Genomic DNA, 19340 nt, shown 5'->3' with positions numbered 1-19340 from the left:
CGAACGTCATCGTATATAGATTATTATAGCCCTTGCTTGGGAAACGGTCCGAATAGGCTACCCATCTCTTCTGGCGCCAGCCATCGGCTTGTTGATAAACACGACTCGGATCCTACCAAGGACTCTCTCCGGTGCATTGATGCACCCGTTTCAGTGGTGCAACGGTGAGCATCATTTTATTGTGCTTTTTCATTTTTCATAGGCCCCTGTCATATTTGACAAATTAGACCAGTAGGCGAGTCATTTTCAGTTATTGATGATCTTATGTAGAAAATATAGATTCGAATTCATATAAGGGCCTAAAGTAGCATAATGATTAGGCTACTAGCTACTTAACTGCCTAATGCCTAAATAACAGAATATTAATTATCATTTAAACGGGTAGGCCCGTGTCTACATTTAAAATATAAAAAAGTCAATGGTTTGCTGTAGCCAATAGGATGTAATAGTGTTAATAGATTATAGGCCTATCCTCTACTTTCTTAATTAAGGTTGTCAAAGTAGACCTATTTATTTGGGCTACATCTATTTTGTCACCCACATTGTGTTTAGGATAGGAACAGTGACACAAAATGAATTTGTGTCACTGTTAAATATGTTAAACATAAAATAGAAAATACAATAACTGTAGGCCTACTTTGAATTTCTCACTTGACCATCAGTGTCTTCAGGTTCTTTGTGCTGTTTTCAGCTGATATCTTTTTGTACTGTTTGTGTTATTAGTTATTACGTTCTATCATTCCCACTCCACAAAATCAATCTCTTTATTGCCATAAAATTGGTGTTCAGTCACTCATTGTTAGGGTATAGGAGGACCCAGTGAAGATGATGGATTAGTGCTGTTTCCTCTGACTTGACCAGTTGAGTGCAGCAGCCATGGCAAGTGACCTCGGTGGAGTGTTGATGGTGTCCAGACAAGAACAATTATTCCCTTTGTGCTGCTCAACTCTCCTATTCAGAGGGGGGAAAGTGCTGTGCCCAGTTCAGACACACTCAAACAAACACACACACACACACACACACACACACACACACACACACACACACACACACACACACGTGTCTGCGTGCACATACAGAAACACAAGAATTACAGGATAGCATTGTACTCAAATAATTAATTCAATATCGGCAAACTGTAGCCCATTATAGATACTGTGTGCGCCAGCGATGAAGATGGCGTGCAGGGGTGTCACACCAAATTCTGAGCCCTGGGTACAAGGATTCACACACATGTTGTCCTTTAACTATTGAAAAATAGTAGATATACAAGTTCACATGCAAGCTTGTAGATCTGCTATTTTTTTAAATCGTGAATATTCTTTGAATATTTCAAATCGTTCTAACTTTTTTGAAAAACCTATGTTTCAGTGGTGCTTAAACTTTTTCATGTGAAGGACCCCCAAAATGATATGTATTTGGCTAGGGACCCCCATCTCAAAATATTTAGTTCCAGGGACCCCCCAGAAGCAAAATTTGAGTTACAAAATTAATGTTCACTTAAAAAAATACATATATTCAAATATTTGCACACATTTTCACGACTTTTGAAAAATAGCAGATCTACAAGCTCGCAGCTCGGCACCCCATGCCGCGCTGTGAACTTGTAGATCTGCTATTTTTCAAAAGCTGAAGTATAAAATAATGAAGGCCCCTCCACCTTGGGCCCTAGAAACTCAGTCCCACTCCCCCCCCCCCTTGTGACGCCCCTGATGGCGTGCATCTGCTCCAGTGCATGTCACTGTGACACATCTACTGCCGTGTCATGCGTACGATGGGAGGGTTTGTGTCAACCTACTTTTGCATGAAAACTAGCAGCTGTGGTGTTACTTTCCCTCTTGTGAACTGCTGAATATTTGATAGAAAGTTCTGCCTGGAGCGCGAGCAACAGCAAGCAGCCAAAGCTTTGTGTGTGTGAAGCGCTTAGTATATGGGCCAAACCCCCACCAGCCAGCCAGCCATGCATCTCGAGGAGCTGTCTGACGCGCAGCTCTGTTCTGAGTCTGACACGTTAGAATTGAGTCAGGGTGACTGTGTCAGGTTCTGTGTCCTAAAATGAGAACTTTACACATCCCCCTCCTGCGTTCTCGGGTCCCGGTGCCATAGCAACATGGGTGCCTCCCGAGAGAGTGTCGATATAGGTCAGTGGTCGTACGGGGCTTCTCTCAATCTACTAGCCGTATAGCAGTCTTCATTCTATAGCAATACAAAGATGGAAGCAGATGTGAGCATCCATCCATGCACACAAACATAGACATACACACACACACCCACAAAGGCTTGCATGCCCATGACCCACATTTCGAGTCTGAGTCTAAGGGCTCGTTTATACTTTGACGTAATGCCGTGGCCCTCACCCAAAATAATTTGATCTTACACAGAAGAACGTGACACAAACAATTGATTTTAAAATGTCACATTGTTCAGTTCAAGATCATGTTTTTGGTGCACAACCTGGTCGTACCACAAATATATAAATTGGGCTTTATTCTGCGGAGGCTTCGTAGGTGACATCACATGTGTCATCAGCTGTGAACTGATATGATTACACCAACACACACGCACGCATGCAGGCACACACACACACACACACACACACACACACACACACACACGTGCACGCTGAAGGATGACACAGGCTCACGGATAGGCTACTCTTTGTCTGTCTCTTCTCTTTGCCTCTGTCCATCTCTGTCTGTGTGTCTATCTTTCTCTTTCCTCGCTGGCTAACCCTCTGCCCTGATCCTCCAATCTTCTATGTGGAGGTGACTGAAGTAGATGATGATAGGATGTGAAGATGCACAGTACATCTTTATCAGACCTACATTTACCGTTCAACTTCTTGTTTATGCCGATAATGACAGGCTAGCCACAGCTTTTGGAGCAATCTCTAGAAATATCAGGCCTTAAATGTCACAGTTTAAAGATAAATGATCTATAGCACGCCTACTAAAGTGCAAAACCTGTATGTGCTTAATAATGGTTGCAAGCCTGGTTATCAAGCAACCATTTACTGCCATACAGCATGTACTGTGTTAAGAACATTAACACAAGTAAGTATGTCTCTGCCTGGCATGTGTTACATTCATGTGTTTGTGTTGACCGTGATGGTGATGGTGAATGTGATGGTGATGGTGATGGTGGATGATGTCCCTGTCACCGATGGCCTCCCGTGGAGTGAAGTCATTTAGCAGAACAAATCAAAGCCCACTTCAGCAGAGAAAGTCTGAGTGAATGGGGAGAAGGGCACGGAGGATATTGATCCTCGACTTACAACAGGAGCCACTCTGAGGTGATAGAGAAGTCAACATGTTGCCTCCGCCTGGGCACGTTATTAGATCTAAAGAGATCAATGTAAGACGCAACACGCTTTACTTAGGGGAAAGGTGATGTGCACTTGTGAAATGCTGTAGTCCTATTTCACTGTCGGAAGTCTTGCGTCATTAGACTGCGGTGGTGTATTCTGTTCTGTCTCTGATTTCCTTTTTGAATTGACTTCCTTTATTCAGAATTCAGTCAATAATATTACACATGATATTATTGTTATTACACATAAACATCTGTCTGTCTTTCTTTCTGTGTAACTATCTAATTATCTACCTTCTGTTACACTTGTTGCACTGTACAGTATATATCAGGCCTATCAGCTGATTAGGTCTATCAGCTACGGTTGAATTTAAAGGTAAATACATGCATTGTACACAAAAAGCAGCCCATAAGGAATATCACTACATTGAGTACATTCCCTCTCCTGAGTCTCCTCCAACTGCTACTGTACCTCCCCCACTTCTCTACCTCTGACCTTGAAGCAGTTCTGCACAGATAATAAATCTCATGAAAAAGAACACACACACACACACACACACACACACACACACACACACACACACACACACACACACACACACACAAAGGGTCTTTAACAATGTGGAAAAGCAAAAGAAATATGCTTTTATTATTCCATATGTTTAGAAGTCTAATAACAGTGTGGAAATTACGACTGTATTTGTGCAGTTTGTGAACAAAGCCACACACCTCTTCGAAGAGTGTGGAGAGGACATTGCTTTCCTTTAAAGAAATGTTTTAATATCAGACACACCTTCTTTGTTTTGGGGCTGTTATGCCTTTATTTGATAGGACAGTAGACTGACAGGAAATGAGGGGAGAGATGGGGAGTGACACGCAGCAAAGGTCGTCCGGATCGGGAATCGAACCGGCAACGTGGCCAGGCATCCACGCCTATGTGGCAATGCCTAAGTGGTTTGCGCCTGGACCAGTAGGCCAGCGGGCGCCCATTAGACATAGCTTTCACAGCAGTAGAATAGTAAATATTTTTAAATTGTCTGTTGCTGAGTGTTTTAATCGTGGTACCGTACATATTTATGTATTGTCTTGTCTTGAATGTAGGTATTGACCCGAACAAAATGATTTCCCCTTGTGGATAATAAAGACGTCTAATCTAAATCACTGCTGATGGCTTGTGGCTGCTGGCTGCTTGTGTGCATGTCCTACAACAGTGACGATGTACGCCTCATTTGGCCAAATGGAAACAGCAATCATTATAAATAAATACCTATAAGTACAAAAGTTCTTTACAAGAACAATGTTGGTGTAATTCACTGAGGAGGAAAAAGTATTTTTCTACATTCATACATTTTCAACTATGATACAACTTCCACTTCAGGCATTTCAGCTGGCTTCAGCATGGACAGCATGCTGTCATTGGTCTACCTTTGAAGCGACATACATTGAAAGGTTTATCCCAACTCGAAATGTCACTGGGGTTGCAGGTATCTGACGCATTGGGGGTGAGAACGTGTTGGTGTGTGACATACAGACAAACGCTTTAGAAAAATGGCTTAGCCTACTATTAATGCAAAACAGAATGCAGCCACTAAGTACATGTAGACGATGATGTGCGACAGCTAGAATGTCAATAATCTTCAATTTCTTTACTTGCTGGCTAAATGTCAGCTTCTTGATTAAATTGTAATAGTCATTATGGCATAGTTTCAAGTAGAGGGTGCTCATTGGGGTCTGCGGTTCTTTTAAGATTTTACGTTGTATATCTCTTATTTGTGGAGTATGATAATATTACAAACAATTACATTTGCTTGCACAAAGGAATGTGAGGTTCAGATTATTTGATTATGCTGCGTATATTCAGGACAGGGCAGGAAAACTGCAGACACACGAGCACTATTTAACTTCGCCCCCCTCCTGTAGGGCCTCTAAACAACGCCCAATCTTATGTTTTCAAATGCTAGGCTTGCTTAGTGTCTGCGTCTGCCATCATTTTGACTCCTTTTTTATTGCAACAGAATGGCTTTTTATAAGCTGTAAATTTCACATGCACACACACATGCGCACGCGCACACAGAGGAACTTCAGTAGGTTGAACAAACTCAATAGCTTTTTCATCTGTAATACCGCCTCGTCCCTGGATTTTGTGAGTTAAAGACCTTTTCTCAGACTCAAATGAGGCCATGTGGTCTGTCATGAATTACAACTCAGTTGCCTAGATGCACTGTAGATATAGATGTGAAGGGTCTTTAACAATGTGGAAAAGCAAAAGAAATATGCTTTTATTATTCCATATGTTTAGAAGTCTAATAACAGTGTGGAAATTACGACTGTATTTGTGCAGTTTGTGAACAAAGCCACACACCTCTTCGAAGAGTGTGGAGAGGACATTGCTTTCCTTTAAAGAAATGTTTTAATATCAGACACACCTTCTTTGTTTTGGGGCTGTTATGCCTTTATTTGATAGGACAGTAGACTGACAGGAAATGAGGGGAGAGATGGGGAGTGACACGCAGCAAAGGTCGTCCGGATCGGGAATCGAACCGGCAACGTGGCCAGGCATCCACGCCTATGTGGCAATGCTTAAGTGGTTTGCGCCTGGACCAGTAGGCCAGCGGGCGCCCATTAGACATAGCTTTCACAGCAGTAGAATAGTAAATATTTTTAAATTGTCTGTTGCTGAGTGTTTTAATCGTGGTACCGTACATATTTATGTATTGTCTTGTCTTGAATGTAGGTATTGACCCGAACAAAATGATTTCCCCTTGTGGATAATAAAGACGTCTAATCTAAATCACTGCTGATGGCTTGTGGCTGCTGGCTGCTTGTGTGCATGTCCTACAACAGTGACGATGTACGCCTCATTTGGCCAAATGGAAACAGCAATCATTATAAATAAATACCTATAAGTACAAAAGTTCTTTACAAGAACAATGTTGGTGTAATTCACTGAGGAGGAAAAAGTATTTTTCTACATTCATACATTTTCAACTATGATACAACTTCCACTTCAGGCATTTCAGCTGGCTTCAGCATGGACAGCATGCTGTCATTGGTCTACCTTTGAAGCGACATACATTGAAAGGTTTATCCCAACTCGAAATGTCACTGGGGTTGCAGGTATCTGACGCATTGGGGGTGAGAACGTGTTGGTGTGTGACATACAGACAAACGCTTTAGAAAAATGGCTTAGCCTACTATTAATGCAAAACAGAATGCAGCCACTAAGTACATGTAGACGATGATGTGCGACAGCTAGAATGTCAATAATCTTCAATTTCTTTACTTGCTGGCTAAATGTCAGCTTCTTGATTAAATTGTAATAGTCATTATGGCATAGTTTCAAGTAGAGGGTGCTCATTGGGGTCTGCGGTTCTTTTAAGATTTTACGTTGTATATCTCTTATTTGTGGAGTATGATAATATTACAAACAATTACATTTGCTTGCACAAAGGAATGTGAGGTTCAGATTATTTGATTATGCTGCGTATATTCAGGACAGGGCAGGAAAACTGCAGACACACAAGCACTATTTAACTTCGCCCCCCTCCTGTAGGGCCTCTAAACAACGCCCAATCTTATGTTTTCAAATGCTAGGCTTGCTTATTGTCTGCGTCTGCCATCATTTTGACTCCTTTTTTATTGCAACAGAATGGCTTTTTATAAGCTGTAAATTTCACATGCACACACACATGCGCACACGCACACAGAGGAACTTCAGTAGGTTGAACAAACTCAATAGCTTTTTCATCTGTAATACCGCCTCGTCCCTGGATTTTGTGAGTTAAAGACCTTTTCTCAGACTCAAATGAGGCCATGTGGTCTGTCATGAATTACAACTCAGTTGCCTAGATGCACTGTAGATATAGATGTGTTTCACTCACTTAACTACATTGTCAAACACTGAGCCTGGCTGAGAGAGGGGAATAAATAAATAAAAGGTCTTCATCAGAATCGCCATGGAATGTTTGTTCCACGTTTGCAGCTTTTGTTCCATGTTTGCAGCTTTAGTTAGTATGATCCAGCAGTAAAAATGTGTGCGTTTAACCACTTTCGACCTGCCGACGGCATAGCTCAGGGGTAGAGAAACCGTTATTAGAGCACGAAGGGCTACCAAAGGATTCCCAGTTCGAATCCAGGCTCCCCCTGAGTTAATGTTGAAGAGTCCTTGAGCTAGACTCTGAACCCCTAGTTGCTCCCGTTGAGTAGGTTGGTGCCTTGCATGGTTTCCTCTGCCACTGGTGAATGAATGGGTGAATGTGCATTATCTATGTAAAGCGCCTTGGATAAACACGCTATATAAATGCACCATTTACCATTTATGCCGTCCCTAATTTGTGCATGTCATTAAAGTCAAACAGTGTGAGCTTGTAGATCAGCTATTTTCACTATCCATTTATGGCAAAGTATGTAGGGATTAGGTTGTTAAAGGAAGAAACATCTGAAGTACAGAACAGCTAAAACACGCAATTAGTCTGTCTTTAGTAGTATGTATTGTATGTGTGTATCATATGTGTGTCTTTGTGTGCATGAGGCTCCATTGTTTGCTTTCATTTGGAGTTGGACACAGCTGCAACACTGACCCGTGGCAGCCTACCCATGGGAGTGAGCATTCAGTGCGTGTGTATGTGTGCGCATGCATGCGTGTGTGTATTGTATGTCTAGCCTGCTCAGTCTCGTCTATGTTCTGGAGGTTTATGGACGGTGGTCTCTGTCACATGATCTCAAAGTGGGTTCCAGTAGGTACCCGGCAACATTTTGTTACCATGGCTTTTTAACAATAGCAGACATACAAGTGCGTCACTTCGTAACACGGCACGCTGCGAGCTTGTGTATTTCAAATGGGGGGTCAAATATACTATATCAATTTGGGGGGTCCCTGACAACCCTGAAAAGGGTCCCGTCTATGTTCTGGAGGTTTATGGTCTGTGGTCTGTTTGTGCAGGGTGCTTCTGTGGTCTGGGACTGGTCTACTCCAACAAGTCGTGCACCATGCCTCCCATCACCTTCCAGGACCTGCCCCTCAACATCTACATGGTCATCTTTGGCACTGGTATCTTCGTCTTCATCCTCAGCCTCATCTTCTGCTGCTACTTCATCAGGTGAGAGGAACAGGACGTCTCAGTATGTGTGTGTGTGTGTGTGTTAGGGATGGGGCGATACGAACATTGTATATCACGATTATTGTGACAAAAGAAATCGCGATTTACGATATTATCGCGATAATCAAAATCCATTATCCTGGGGCGGAACATTTGCCAAAAACTAGCAGATCTACAAGTGCACTATGCGTCACAACGCAACGCGTTGTGAGCTTGTAGTTGTGAGCTATTTTTTGGCAAAGACATTTGATAGTGTGGAAAAAAGTCTGTATCAAGTTCGTTTATTATACCTTATTATAGAGGGTTAAATGGTACCGGATGCAGCTCAGCAAATAAAAGCTGAATTGATCCCAGTGCATGACGGAGGATGATATTGCGATAAATGAAATCTCCACAATACGATTGTCGCGACTGTTTTTTATCACGATAAACGATAATCGCGTATCGCGTATCGTCCCATCCCTAGTGTGTGTGTGTGTGTGTGTGTGTGTGTGTGTGTGTGTGTGTGTGTGTGTGTGTGAGAGAGAGAGAGAGAGAGGAAGATGATGTGGGGGAGGAGGAAGAGTATAAGCACTCCTGCAGTTGACAATGAACTCCCTGATGAGCTGAAGGGATGATTGTGTCCGAGGACAGGATGTGAGGCAGCAGGAAGCAGCCTGACATACGGTGTGTGTGTGTGTGTGTTGTGTGTGCGCGCGCGCGCGCTGCGCGCGCGTGCGTGCATGTGCGTGCGTGTGTGTGTGTGCGTGCGTGTGTGGACATACTTAAGTGCAGCAAAGGGAGTGCGCTAAGTCAGTGTTTCCCAAACAGTGGGTCGGGACCCATTTTCTGGTTGCGACTTGCGAAGTAAACATCGCAACCGGAATAGTTTCCTACAATTGTCTTATTATTTAAAAAGATAAAAAAAAAAAAAAAATCCAGAAATAAACGTTTAATGAGAATAGCCAATGCGACAGGTTGTGAGCTTTCTATAGAAGCCTTGTAGCTCTGCTCAGCCCAAGTCTCAGTGTGTGTGTGTGTGTGTGTGTGTGTGTGTGTGTGTGTGTGTGTGTGTGTGTGTGTGTGTGTGTGTGTGTGTGTGTGTGTGTGCACGCGCGCGCTCGTGTGCGTGTGTGTGTTGAGGGAAGGGTGTCAACACACTCAAGAGAATAACAAAGAACGCAGCAAACCGGAGACAGAGATATCAGAAAACAAATGATGTCACCGCCACAATACAGCTGGAATGCAGCTGGTATGCAGCTGAGGCTTTGGACATTTTTGTATCTATGGCTCTCACTTATCCGGGTCCCAAGGACTGCTGTCAAGGTCCTATACAGTACGTTATTGTCGGTCAAATAGCAAATAGCAAAGCAGATCTACCAGCTCACAACGTGTCGCATTGCGACACTTTGTACATTAGATCTGGTATTTCTGCAGAATGTTCGCATATTTTAGCAGCATATTCGCTTATTAGGACATACCCAGAAGGGGTGTTAGGGTTCATGTGGTTAACCGAAACTACATTCCAGTCTTAGCTTCAGGTTAAATGGACGCAATGCCGTCAACCTCATATTACTGTAAGCTACAAACATTTCTTTTACAGCTGACAGAGGGGGAAAATGCTTGAAAATGGAGGATGTTTCTGTCAATATTACCTGGGCAACACTTCCACTACTGAGGAATAAAGTGAGCCTAGGGGGAAAGTAATTAAAACGTCTCCTGGCAACCTGGACTTCATATTTTATTGCTGCGATGTTGCTGAGATAAAAAAGACGCCTCGTGTATCACAGCCTCAATAGACAGAAAAGAAGACCTTCGTGTAGTCTGTCTGTGTCACTGAATAAAAGGCTATTATATTCCTATTGCCATGATCATGTTGTGACCTGGAAAAATAAAGGTTGGGGTGGGGGTCAAAAGTTGTCTGAAGACAGTGTCAGAAAAAGCTGGAACCGTCCCAGTTCTTGTGAAGCACTTGGATGTGAATTATGTCTGATGACTCACTTCCTTCACCTCCTCTGCCTTGAACGCATGAAGGTAGTGTTGAGTCGGAGTGTGATTGTGAATTCATTTATGGCCAGGGGTGATTCACCAAATGAATGCTGATGAATGCCTTCTCTTTTAGGGGCACACTGGGAACCATGCGTGTCAAAAATAAATAATAATAATTGTGACCGAAGGTCGCAGTTTACCATGAGAAATGTCACAGCTTGTCCGTGTCTGTGTAGACATACGTGTAGACGTACAGTTACTAGGGATGTGAAAAAGAAATCGGCTCGAAAATCGACTCATGCTCACCACGACTCAAAAAGTATGAGTCGAAAGATATATATATTCTTTCTAAAGTTTTTCCCCAAAAAATGTTTTAATCGCTTGTTCAAAAACGTTATAAGCGTTAATGTTTTCCAAATGTGAGAGGACCGGTGTGTGTGTCTGTGTCGGAGACGAGTGCATGTCTGTGTTGTGCATGCATGCATCACAGATTTGCATGCATGCAGCGCTAGTCAGGTCCGCAGACTACTGTTTGAGAAACACTGCTGGACTGGTCTGATGCACGCGTCATAGCGGTGCGTGCTGACTGTATGTGTTTTGTTTACCTCCTGCCTTTGCATGCATGCTTGACACGAAAGCTCGCTTGTTAATGGCAGCGTCGCCTCGTGTGCGGTGATTTTGTCAAGATTGACAATAAAACACAACACAAAATACACTCGTCGTTAATGCGACACACCCGTGGACGTGGTCGAGGAGGGAGAGCGAGGCAGACCAAAGCTCCACATTTGATACACTAGCCTGGGGTGCCAGCCAGAGCGCTCCCACTACGTTCCATGGACTTTGTCACTCCGCTTCTAGTCTCTAGAGTCTAGAGAAAAGACTCCATATCATTATTATTAGGGCTTTGATGCGGGTTCTGATGGGTGCAGCTGCATAAGTTGTGTTGCTTAAAGTAATGCGCCGTTGTGCTCTCCACTCAGCTGCTGCTTATCAGAAAAAAGGGAAAAAAGTCGATCGACGTGTCGATTTTCGGCCTCGGCGCGTCGATTCGCAAATAATGCGTTGATTAACATCCCTAGTATGTACACTGTGTTTCTATGGGTTTGTCTGTGGTTCAATGGGTTTGTCGCTCTGACATCATGCTCTGATGTCACTGTGATGTAATTCGAACAACTCTTAACACAACGGAAGCCAAGGTTTCTAACATTTATAGCTGTTGCTGCTGCCACCATTGACTTACGCTTTGTTTTGACGTGCCTCGCAAGCTTCGTGCGTGTGCACGTGCGTGTCCAGAGAAGATTGAGGAGGATAATCCATTTGTTTACAAACGCTCGCGAAACTAAAATCCAAAAATCGCGGTAAAATCGTAAAGTGTCGCCGTGAAAACAATCAGCTCTCTGCTTCCCTGGGGCAGTTTTCATCTCATTCTTAGATAAAGCCGTTCTTATGTTTCAAAGTAGAATCTAAAGCAATGTTAAGTCCTTCCGTGATTTCTCCTCCAGAAGAGCTGCTGCACTGACTGGGTGACGTAATGGACTCAGGTCATTCAAAGGGCAGCTGCAGGCTCATAGAGTTAACTGTTTGTTGCCTCGTCTGTGAACGAGGTAACTTCCTTTTGGCAGGGGGACACCTAGTGGCCATAACTCGTCCCTGAACGAGTTTGGCTCCCAAGTTGTTAACAGAATGTGTTTGCCGCTATGACATCACGCTCTGGCTTGATGTCCCTTTTATGCCCATATATGGAGATCGCTGATTTCATCACGAGTCACACTTGCATCACGCTCTGGCTTGATGTCCCTTTTATGCTCATATATGTAGATCGCTGATGCCATCACAAGTCACACTTGCAAATTAATTACGTCCTTGTCCGTTTTATGCCCATATATGGAGATCCCTGTCCCGATGTCATCAATATTAAGGGCATATCTGGGAATGCCCATATTTGGTAATGCCCATATATGGGCATGTTCTGACATCACATTGTTGACTATCATGCAGGGGTCTCCATATATGGGTAACTGGTCCGATATACATCACTGGCCAGATGGCCAGAATTGGCGCGAGTCGCATGTCGCCCTGAGGCGTCTTACTAGTAATAATATGCTGTATGTATGTTTAAATGGGGAAAATAGCAGATCTACAAGCTTACAACTCGTTATGATGTGACACTCTGTGAGCTTGTAGGCTGGCTATTCTTTGCTATTCGTCATACAATGAAGTAAAGGCCTTTTAGCAGGTAACAAGCTCTATTATTAGGGCTTTCCTCGTGGATTTCTGTTGTAGTAATCAATCTACAAAAGCTGAACAGAAATATCCCAACTCCCAAGTAACCCCATTATACATCTTCTTCCAGGCCTGGGAAACCTCTGCTCATGTCAGACGTATATCCTCACATTGTTCTATGGAACACTGTAGCAATCAACGCAAACAATAAAGCAAGAGAGAGAAATAATAACAAATACGCTGTCATTTCCCCATGCATTTAGACGGGGTACGCATTATTGCGTATTATTATTTAATGCTTAAACTATTGAAAAATAGCAGATATACAAGCTCGCTGCGAGCTTGTAGATCTGCAATTTTTTGAAAAATCGTGAACATTTGAATTTTGACGCGATTCTAGTGTCAAGTGTCTTCTAAGGGGTTTTTTTAAGAAAAAAAAAACACGTTTCTACGTCAGGGGAAACGTGTCGGGGGCCGCCGTCTCAAAGTATTATGTATCAGGGACGCCCCAGAAGCAAATATTTGAGTTACAAATGTTCACTTTAAAAATTAGATATTCAAAGATTTGCACAAAGTTTCAGGATTTTTCAAAAATAGCAGATCTACAAGCTTGCAGCTCTGTGAGCTTGTATATCTGCTATTTTTCAATATTTAAAGCATTAAATAATTCTAGGCCTAAATGGATTAAGCGGTGCCTCGGTTCTTATTATCCTTGGGCATCTATAAAGCTAGAATTCATCATCCATTTCAGGTGCTCACATTGCATTTTGTTTTGGGCCAAACCAGCAGACGGTGACAGACATCAGTCTATGTTTAGTTGTGTAAAAACACTCAGAAACATGGAGCCAAAAATAACTGAACAGACACAGCCTGCCAGGCTGATAAAGATCTCATATCCATTGTCGGAGGTGGGGGTGGTTCAGGGATTTCAAGAAGCAATACTCATTAGTTGTGGGGGGGTAAAATGACAGAAACAGATATGCTCTCATTGCTCTGTGTCCACCCCACCCTCTGTGTGTGTGTGTGTGTGTGTGTGTATGTGTGTGTGTGTGTGTGTGTGTGTGTGTGTGTGTGTGTGTGTGTGTGTGTGTGTGTGTGTGTGTGCGCGCGCGCATGTGTGTGTGCGCGCGCATGCGTGTGCTCACTGCTCACGCAAGTGAACAAGTGTGATTAACAGGGTACATAAATGAGCGTAAATGGTCTCCATTTCAATAGCACTTTTATAATGTGTATTACATTCACACATCGTCACAAGCACCAGGGTAAGGGTTGAGTGTCTTGCTGCTCGAGCACACTTCAACACAGAAGGAGCCGGCGGTCAAACTAGGGACCTTCCGGTTCCCAGACTGCTGCTCTACTTCCTGAGTCCCAGGTTTGAGTGTTTGAGGAGGCAATGTATGTTTTACAGAGATCTTATTTGATGTGTGGACTTACACTTGAGCAGGTGTCCATGCATATATTTTATGTGTTTTGTAGGATATACTGTATGGTTAGCTCAGTGGTTCTCAACCTGTGGGTCGGGACCCAAATTATTTTGGGGGGTCCCCAGATGAGTAACCCAATGTGCAACATTGTAAACAAACCAACATAAGTGTATAGCGGGTATCTGCACATTTCTTATGTGACAATTTGTCAACTATTAGAGGCAGAAATTGGGAAAATAGCATTGTGAAAATGCTCACAACGCCTCGCGTTGCGAGGCATTGTGAGCATGTAGATCTACTATTTTCACAATAGAACTGTGTTATACAAAATGTAATGCCTCAACTCTATTTTGGGGGTCGCGGCCTGAAAAGCTTGAGAACCACTGGTTCAGCTGACACGGTCATTCATCGTGTCAAAGCATACAGTATGTAGAAATGACTCAGCCTCGGGCCTATACAGTAGCTGCACCACACTGTACTAAATTAGGATGGTGGTGTAGATTGTAAACTCACTTAAATATTGACCTATTTTTGTTTATCTGCAGCAAATTACGACACCAAGCACAGAGTGAGCGGTTTGGATACAGAGAGGTAAGCAACAGGAGGCTGTTAACACATACTGTAGATCTGCCCGCAGGCTTCCAATTAATTGGGCCTCTTTCTAACATCATGTTGTGTTGCTCTTGCAGGTGGTTTTAAAAGGGGATCCTAAGAAGCTGAATCTTCATGGGGTAAGAATAATAATTGTATGTATTATATGTTGCAACTAGTAATACTTAATCTAAACAATATGTATTACTGATGAAATGAGTACAATGGGCCACAATGGAAACAAGCCCCTGGTGTTTTCTGTGTTATCCTTTTAGAACAGTGCTATTCAACCTGTGGCCCGTGGGCCGCATGCAGCCCCGGCAGCATGTCTATGCGGCTCGCCATGGTCATACCAATAAAAATATATTTTGTCTACTTTCAGTGGACAAATAATTTTGGATAATTTTTCAGTTACTCTCCAAAACCACTAAGAAACAATCTTTGTCTTGTTTTATACAAGACTTTTTTGCTTTTTTATTTGTTCCAAAATAAGAAACTTCATCATTTCATCATTAATCATTTCTTCTTTTTGTTCTTTGAGGTTTGGAAATGTGGCTGGTTTCCTTATTTTTTAGACTACTCATGCAGTGTGTTACAAAATCATTGTCTAGACTAAATGTCCAAAATACAACCGTCATTTTTATCTTGCGGCCCTCTGACTTTTTGTATTTTGCTGAGTGGCCCCTGAGCCATCTTAAGTTGAGTAGCCCTGTTTTAGAACAACCTTTGGCTGTACTACCTGTGCTGTTAATAAACAATCAATCAAATCAAGTAGGTATAGCCTCACAAAAAACATGCATTTTTCCTGTAATCCTGGTCTCTATACTGCATCTCCCTGGTCAGCCGGGGTGCCTGATGGAGGGGAAAGGAACTGGTTGGAATAACGTGTTCCTTCTACACACTTTGTTGTACGTCCTACCGGGGAAACTCCCCCCTGTCAGGTGATAAGAGGCGGCCTGCTCAGGAAGCATGAGCTCAGTTCAGGGCTCTCCCCAGGTTGACAGAGGGAGAGTAGTGCCCAGGATTACAGCTTTCGGCAATTGGCACTGGTGAAAAATGGGTTACAAAATCGTGGGATAAAATAAATCAATAACACTGTGAGCCAATGCAAGGCTTGTCTGAACACGTGTTGCCCTCCTTGTAGAGTATATGTGTAACAAAGCCACAAATTAATATATTATTATAATATAATGTATAACTTATCTCTCTCTCTCTTTTGATATCTCTTCCTGTTTGTTTGTTTGTTTGTCTCTCTCTTTCACCCGTTCCTTGTCTGTCACTCACACAGCAGACATGTGCTGTCTGCCTGGAAGACTTCAAAGTCAAAGACGAGTTGGGAGTGTTGCCATGCCAACATGCCTTTCACAGGAAGTGAGTACAGAACGCATTGTCGTGAGAATGCTTTTGTCCAACGTTGTCATCAGTTCACGGATGATTTCACATGTAGTCCTTTTTAAACTTCCCAAACGCAGTCCAAAGCAGTGGTTCTCAAAGTGGTCCTTGGCTGGATTCCAGGGGGTCCCCAGCAAAATGAGTTAGTTACAGTATCACAGTCATTTTTTAAGACACACTGAAACGGAAGTTCTCCACTTGCTACACTTCCGTATGGTGACGCATTTCCTAGTGAAACGGGTCAGGAAGGCGGGACATAGGGCTGGGAGGAATGTGATTTGATGGTCAAAAGGTAGGCGGGCCATAACTGGCTTTCTCCGTTCGTCTGTCCCAGTATTTTATAACACACACACACACACACACACACACACACACACACACACACACACACACACACACACACACACACACACACACACACACACACACACACACAGGTGACAGAGAAGACTATGGAATGAAAGGGCAAGCACTTCTGGCGTCCGCAACTCCACGGGGGGCCGGAGCACCGGCAGGCAGCACCTGACGCTGGTGAAAGCTAACCTGGTGAAATGCTAACCTCCGTCCCCTTGTGGGGACGTGATAGAAATAGAGATAAAATATTGCATATTGCAATATGAACTACTAGCTGCCTGTAGTCTATTGAGGGGTTCTATTTGCTACACAGTATATTTCTGTCTATCATAGACAAAAATAGACAGCTGTTTAAAGTCCCCACTAAGTGGTGACTAAGAGGCATGTATCCCGTTGTTATCTATCTATAAATGCGAGAAGTCTCTGCGTGTGTGTTTGTAATCCGCGTATCTCGAGAACCGTTCGTCCCACCGGCTTCAGATTCGGCACGCGCGCTCCCCGCCGCGGCACGGAGTGCAGTGCCGGGCCTCGACCCGACCCGACGCACGGTTTTCCCTAACCGGCGCGAAACGTTCGGAATCTCCTTATGCGGGGCTGATTGTTGACATCAGGCTGTTCCGGAGGAAATCGGCGCAAAATCGGTCATTGTGACATCACTGCAGTGCCGGGCGCAAGCGCTGACTCATTGTGACATCACTGCAGTGCCGGGCCTTGCCTCGACCCGACAGATATCTCCGTATATGGGCATAAGACTGAGAACTCCATATATGGGCATATGGGCAGATACAGAGATCTCCATACAGTATATGGGCATATATAGATAGATATCTCTGTATATAGGCATAAAAGGGACACAGACTGATACAGAGATCTCCATATATGGGCATATGGGCAGATACAGGGGCCTAGACCCGACAGATATCTCCGTATACTGAGAACTCCATATATGGGCATCTTGCCTCGACCCGACAGATATCTCCGTATATGGGCATAAGACTGAGAACTCCATATATTGGCATATGGGCAGATACAGAGATCTCCATACAGTATATGGGCATATATAGACAGATATCTCCGTATATAGGCATAAAAGGGACACAGACTGATACAGAGATCTCCATATATGGGCATATGGGCAAATACAGGGGCCTAGACCCGACAGATATCTCCGTATACTGAGAACTCCATATATGGGCATATGGGCAGATACAGAGATCTCCATATATGGGCATATATAGACAGATATCTCCGTATATAGGCATAAAAGGGACACAGACTGATACAGAGATCTCCATATATGGGCATATGGGCAGATACAGGGGCCTAGCCTCGACCCAACAGATATCTCCGTATATGGGCATAAAAGGGACACAGACAGATATATGGGCATAAAAGGGACACAGACTGAGATCTCCATATATGGGCATATGGGCAGATACAGAGATATATGGGCATAAAAGGGACACAGACTGAGATCTCTCTGCTTAAAGAAGAAACAAACAAAAAGCGATATCTCCATATATGGCATATATGGGCATAAAATGGACGCAGAATCACAAAGATCTCCATATACGGGCATAAAGGGACACAGACAGACAGATACAGAGATCTCCATATATGGGCATAAAATGGACGCAAATAGACAGATATCTCCATATATGGGCAATTGGGCATATATGGGCATAAAATGGACCCAGAACTATATCTGCAGTGATCTCCATATATGGACATAAAATGGACGCCGCAGACAGACAGATACAGATATCTCCAAATATGGGCATAAATGGATACAGGCAAACAGATGGTCAAAACGGGTCCTATGACAACAGGTATAATAGGGTTTGCATTAAAGGGCGGCGCATTCATTCCCTATTTACATCTTTCCCGAGTTGGCCAGGTCGCCGACTAGACGCTGGGCCGCCCGAAGGGCGGCCCAGCTTCTAGTACTACAAAATGTGACCAAAAGAACACTGTAGAATGTTTATACAATCACCATAGACTGCAAGACATCGCAGATCGTCACCGATTTCGCTGTAACACCGAAGTCTCCTTTGACACCAGCAAATGAATAATCAACAGTCTACCTGAATGAATAATCAACAGTCTACCTGGCCTATCGTTGAAGTTGATTGACACAATCATTCCCACCTCATGAATTATTAAGTAGGTTAAAGTTCGTCATCACACATTAGGTTTTTGTTTAGGGGCTGGACTAAGAGCTGTAATCTTTTCATTATAATTCACAAACACTCGAATTTTTCACTTTTTTGGCATCCAGTGTTAGGTATGGCCATATTATCACTACAGATATGCTCTAAAAGTGTAAAAAACATATTTTTGATTTCACTTTAAGCACTTTATCCATTTAGGGCCACTGAGGGTCCTCGGACCCCATTTTCAGAACAAGCGAATCAACCAATAAACCAGGGGTCTTCAACAGGGGGTCCTCAGAGTTACTACAGGGGGTCCTCAAATCTTTGTGTTATAGAAAGAATAGCCAGATTCCGAGAACTTTAGACAAAAATAGTAGATCTACAAGCTCACAACTTGTAGCTCACTTGTACATTATTTTCGGCAGAGAGGTTTGGTGTAGAGGGGAGAAGTATTGACTGTTCAAGTGGTTAAATATCTGAAAACACAAATTGACATGAATCCAAAATACACTAATGATTGTGCTGTCAAACAATGAAACGATATGGAATCTATGACAAGGTTGTGGGGGTCCCTGCTTCATCTCTCTCTCTCAACTAAGGGCTCCTTGGCCTGAACACGTTGAAGACCCCTGCAATAAACCATATGTAACGTTCTCTGGCGCTCTGCTGCAGGTGTCTGGTGAAGTGGCTGGAGGTGCGCTGTGTCTGTCCCATGTGCAACAAGCCCATCGCTGGCCCTCCGGAGCAGCACCACAGCATAGGGACGCTACTTGACGAACTGGTGTAACCCAGTGGCTCGGCCCTCCGGCCTGGGGCGGGACGCCTGCCCG

The 19340-nt window shown here is 43.5% G+C and overlaps 1 protein-coding gene across 1 annotated transcript; it reads left to right on the top strand.

Annotated features, from left to right (window-relative positions):
* Positions 1 to 102: 102 nt before the first annotated feature.
* Positions 103 to 19297, top strand: rnf122 (ring finger protein 122; the record flags this gene model as incomplete). Its single annotated transcript, XM_080738150.1, has 6 exons — positions 103 to 164; positions 8249 to 8405; positions 14566 to 14611; positions 14710 to 14751; positions 15900 to 15982; positions 19183 to 19297. Exons 1-6 carry the CDS (start codon positions 140 to 142, stop codon positions 19295 to 19297), a joined length of 468 nt encoding a protein of 155 aa, XP_080594276.1. The 5' UTR covers positions 103 to 139.
* Positions 19298 to 19340: the final 43 nt, after the last annotated feature.

This window comes from Nannobrachium achirus, assembly GCF_963921795.1.
Source record: "Nannobrachium achirus genome assembly, chromosome: 12".
In the NCBI taxonomy this organism is placed as follows: Eukaryota; Metazoa; Chordata; class Actinopteri; order Myctophiformes; family Myctophidae; genus Nannobrachium; species Nannobrachium achirus.
The sequence above is the reverse complement of the archived record's forward strand: the minus strand, read 5'-3'. Positions and strand labels throughout refer to the sequence as shown.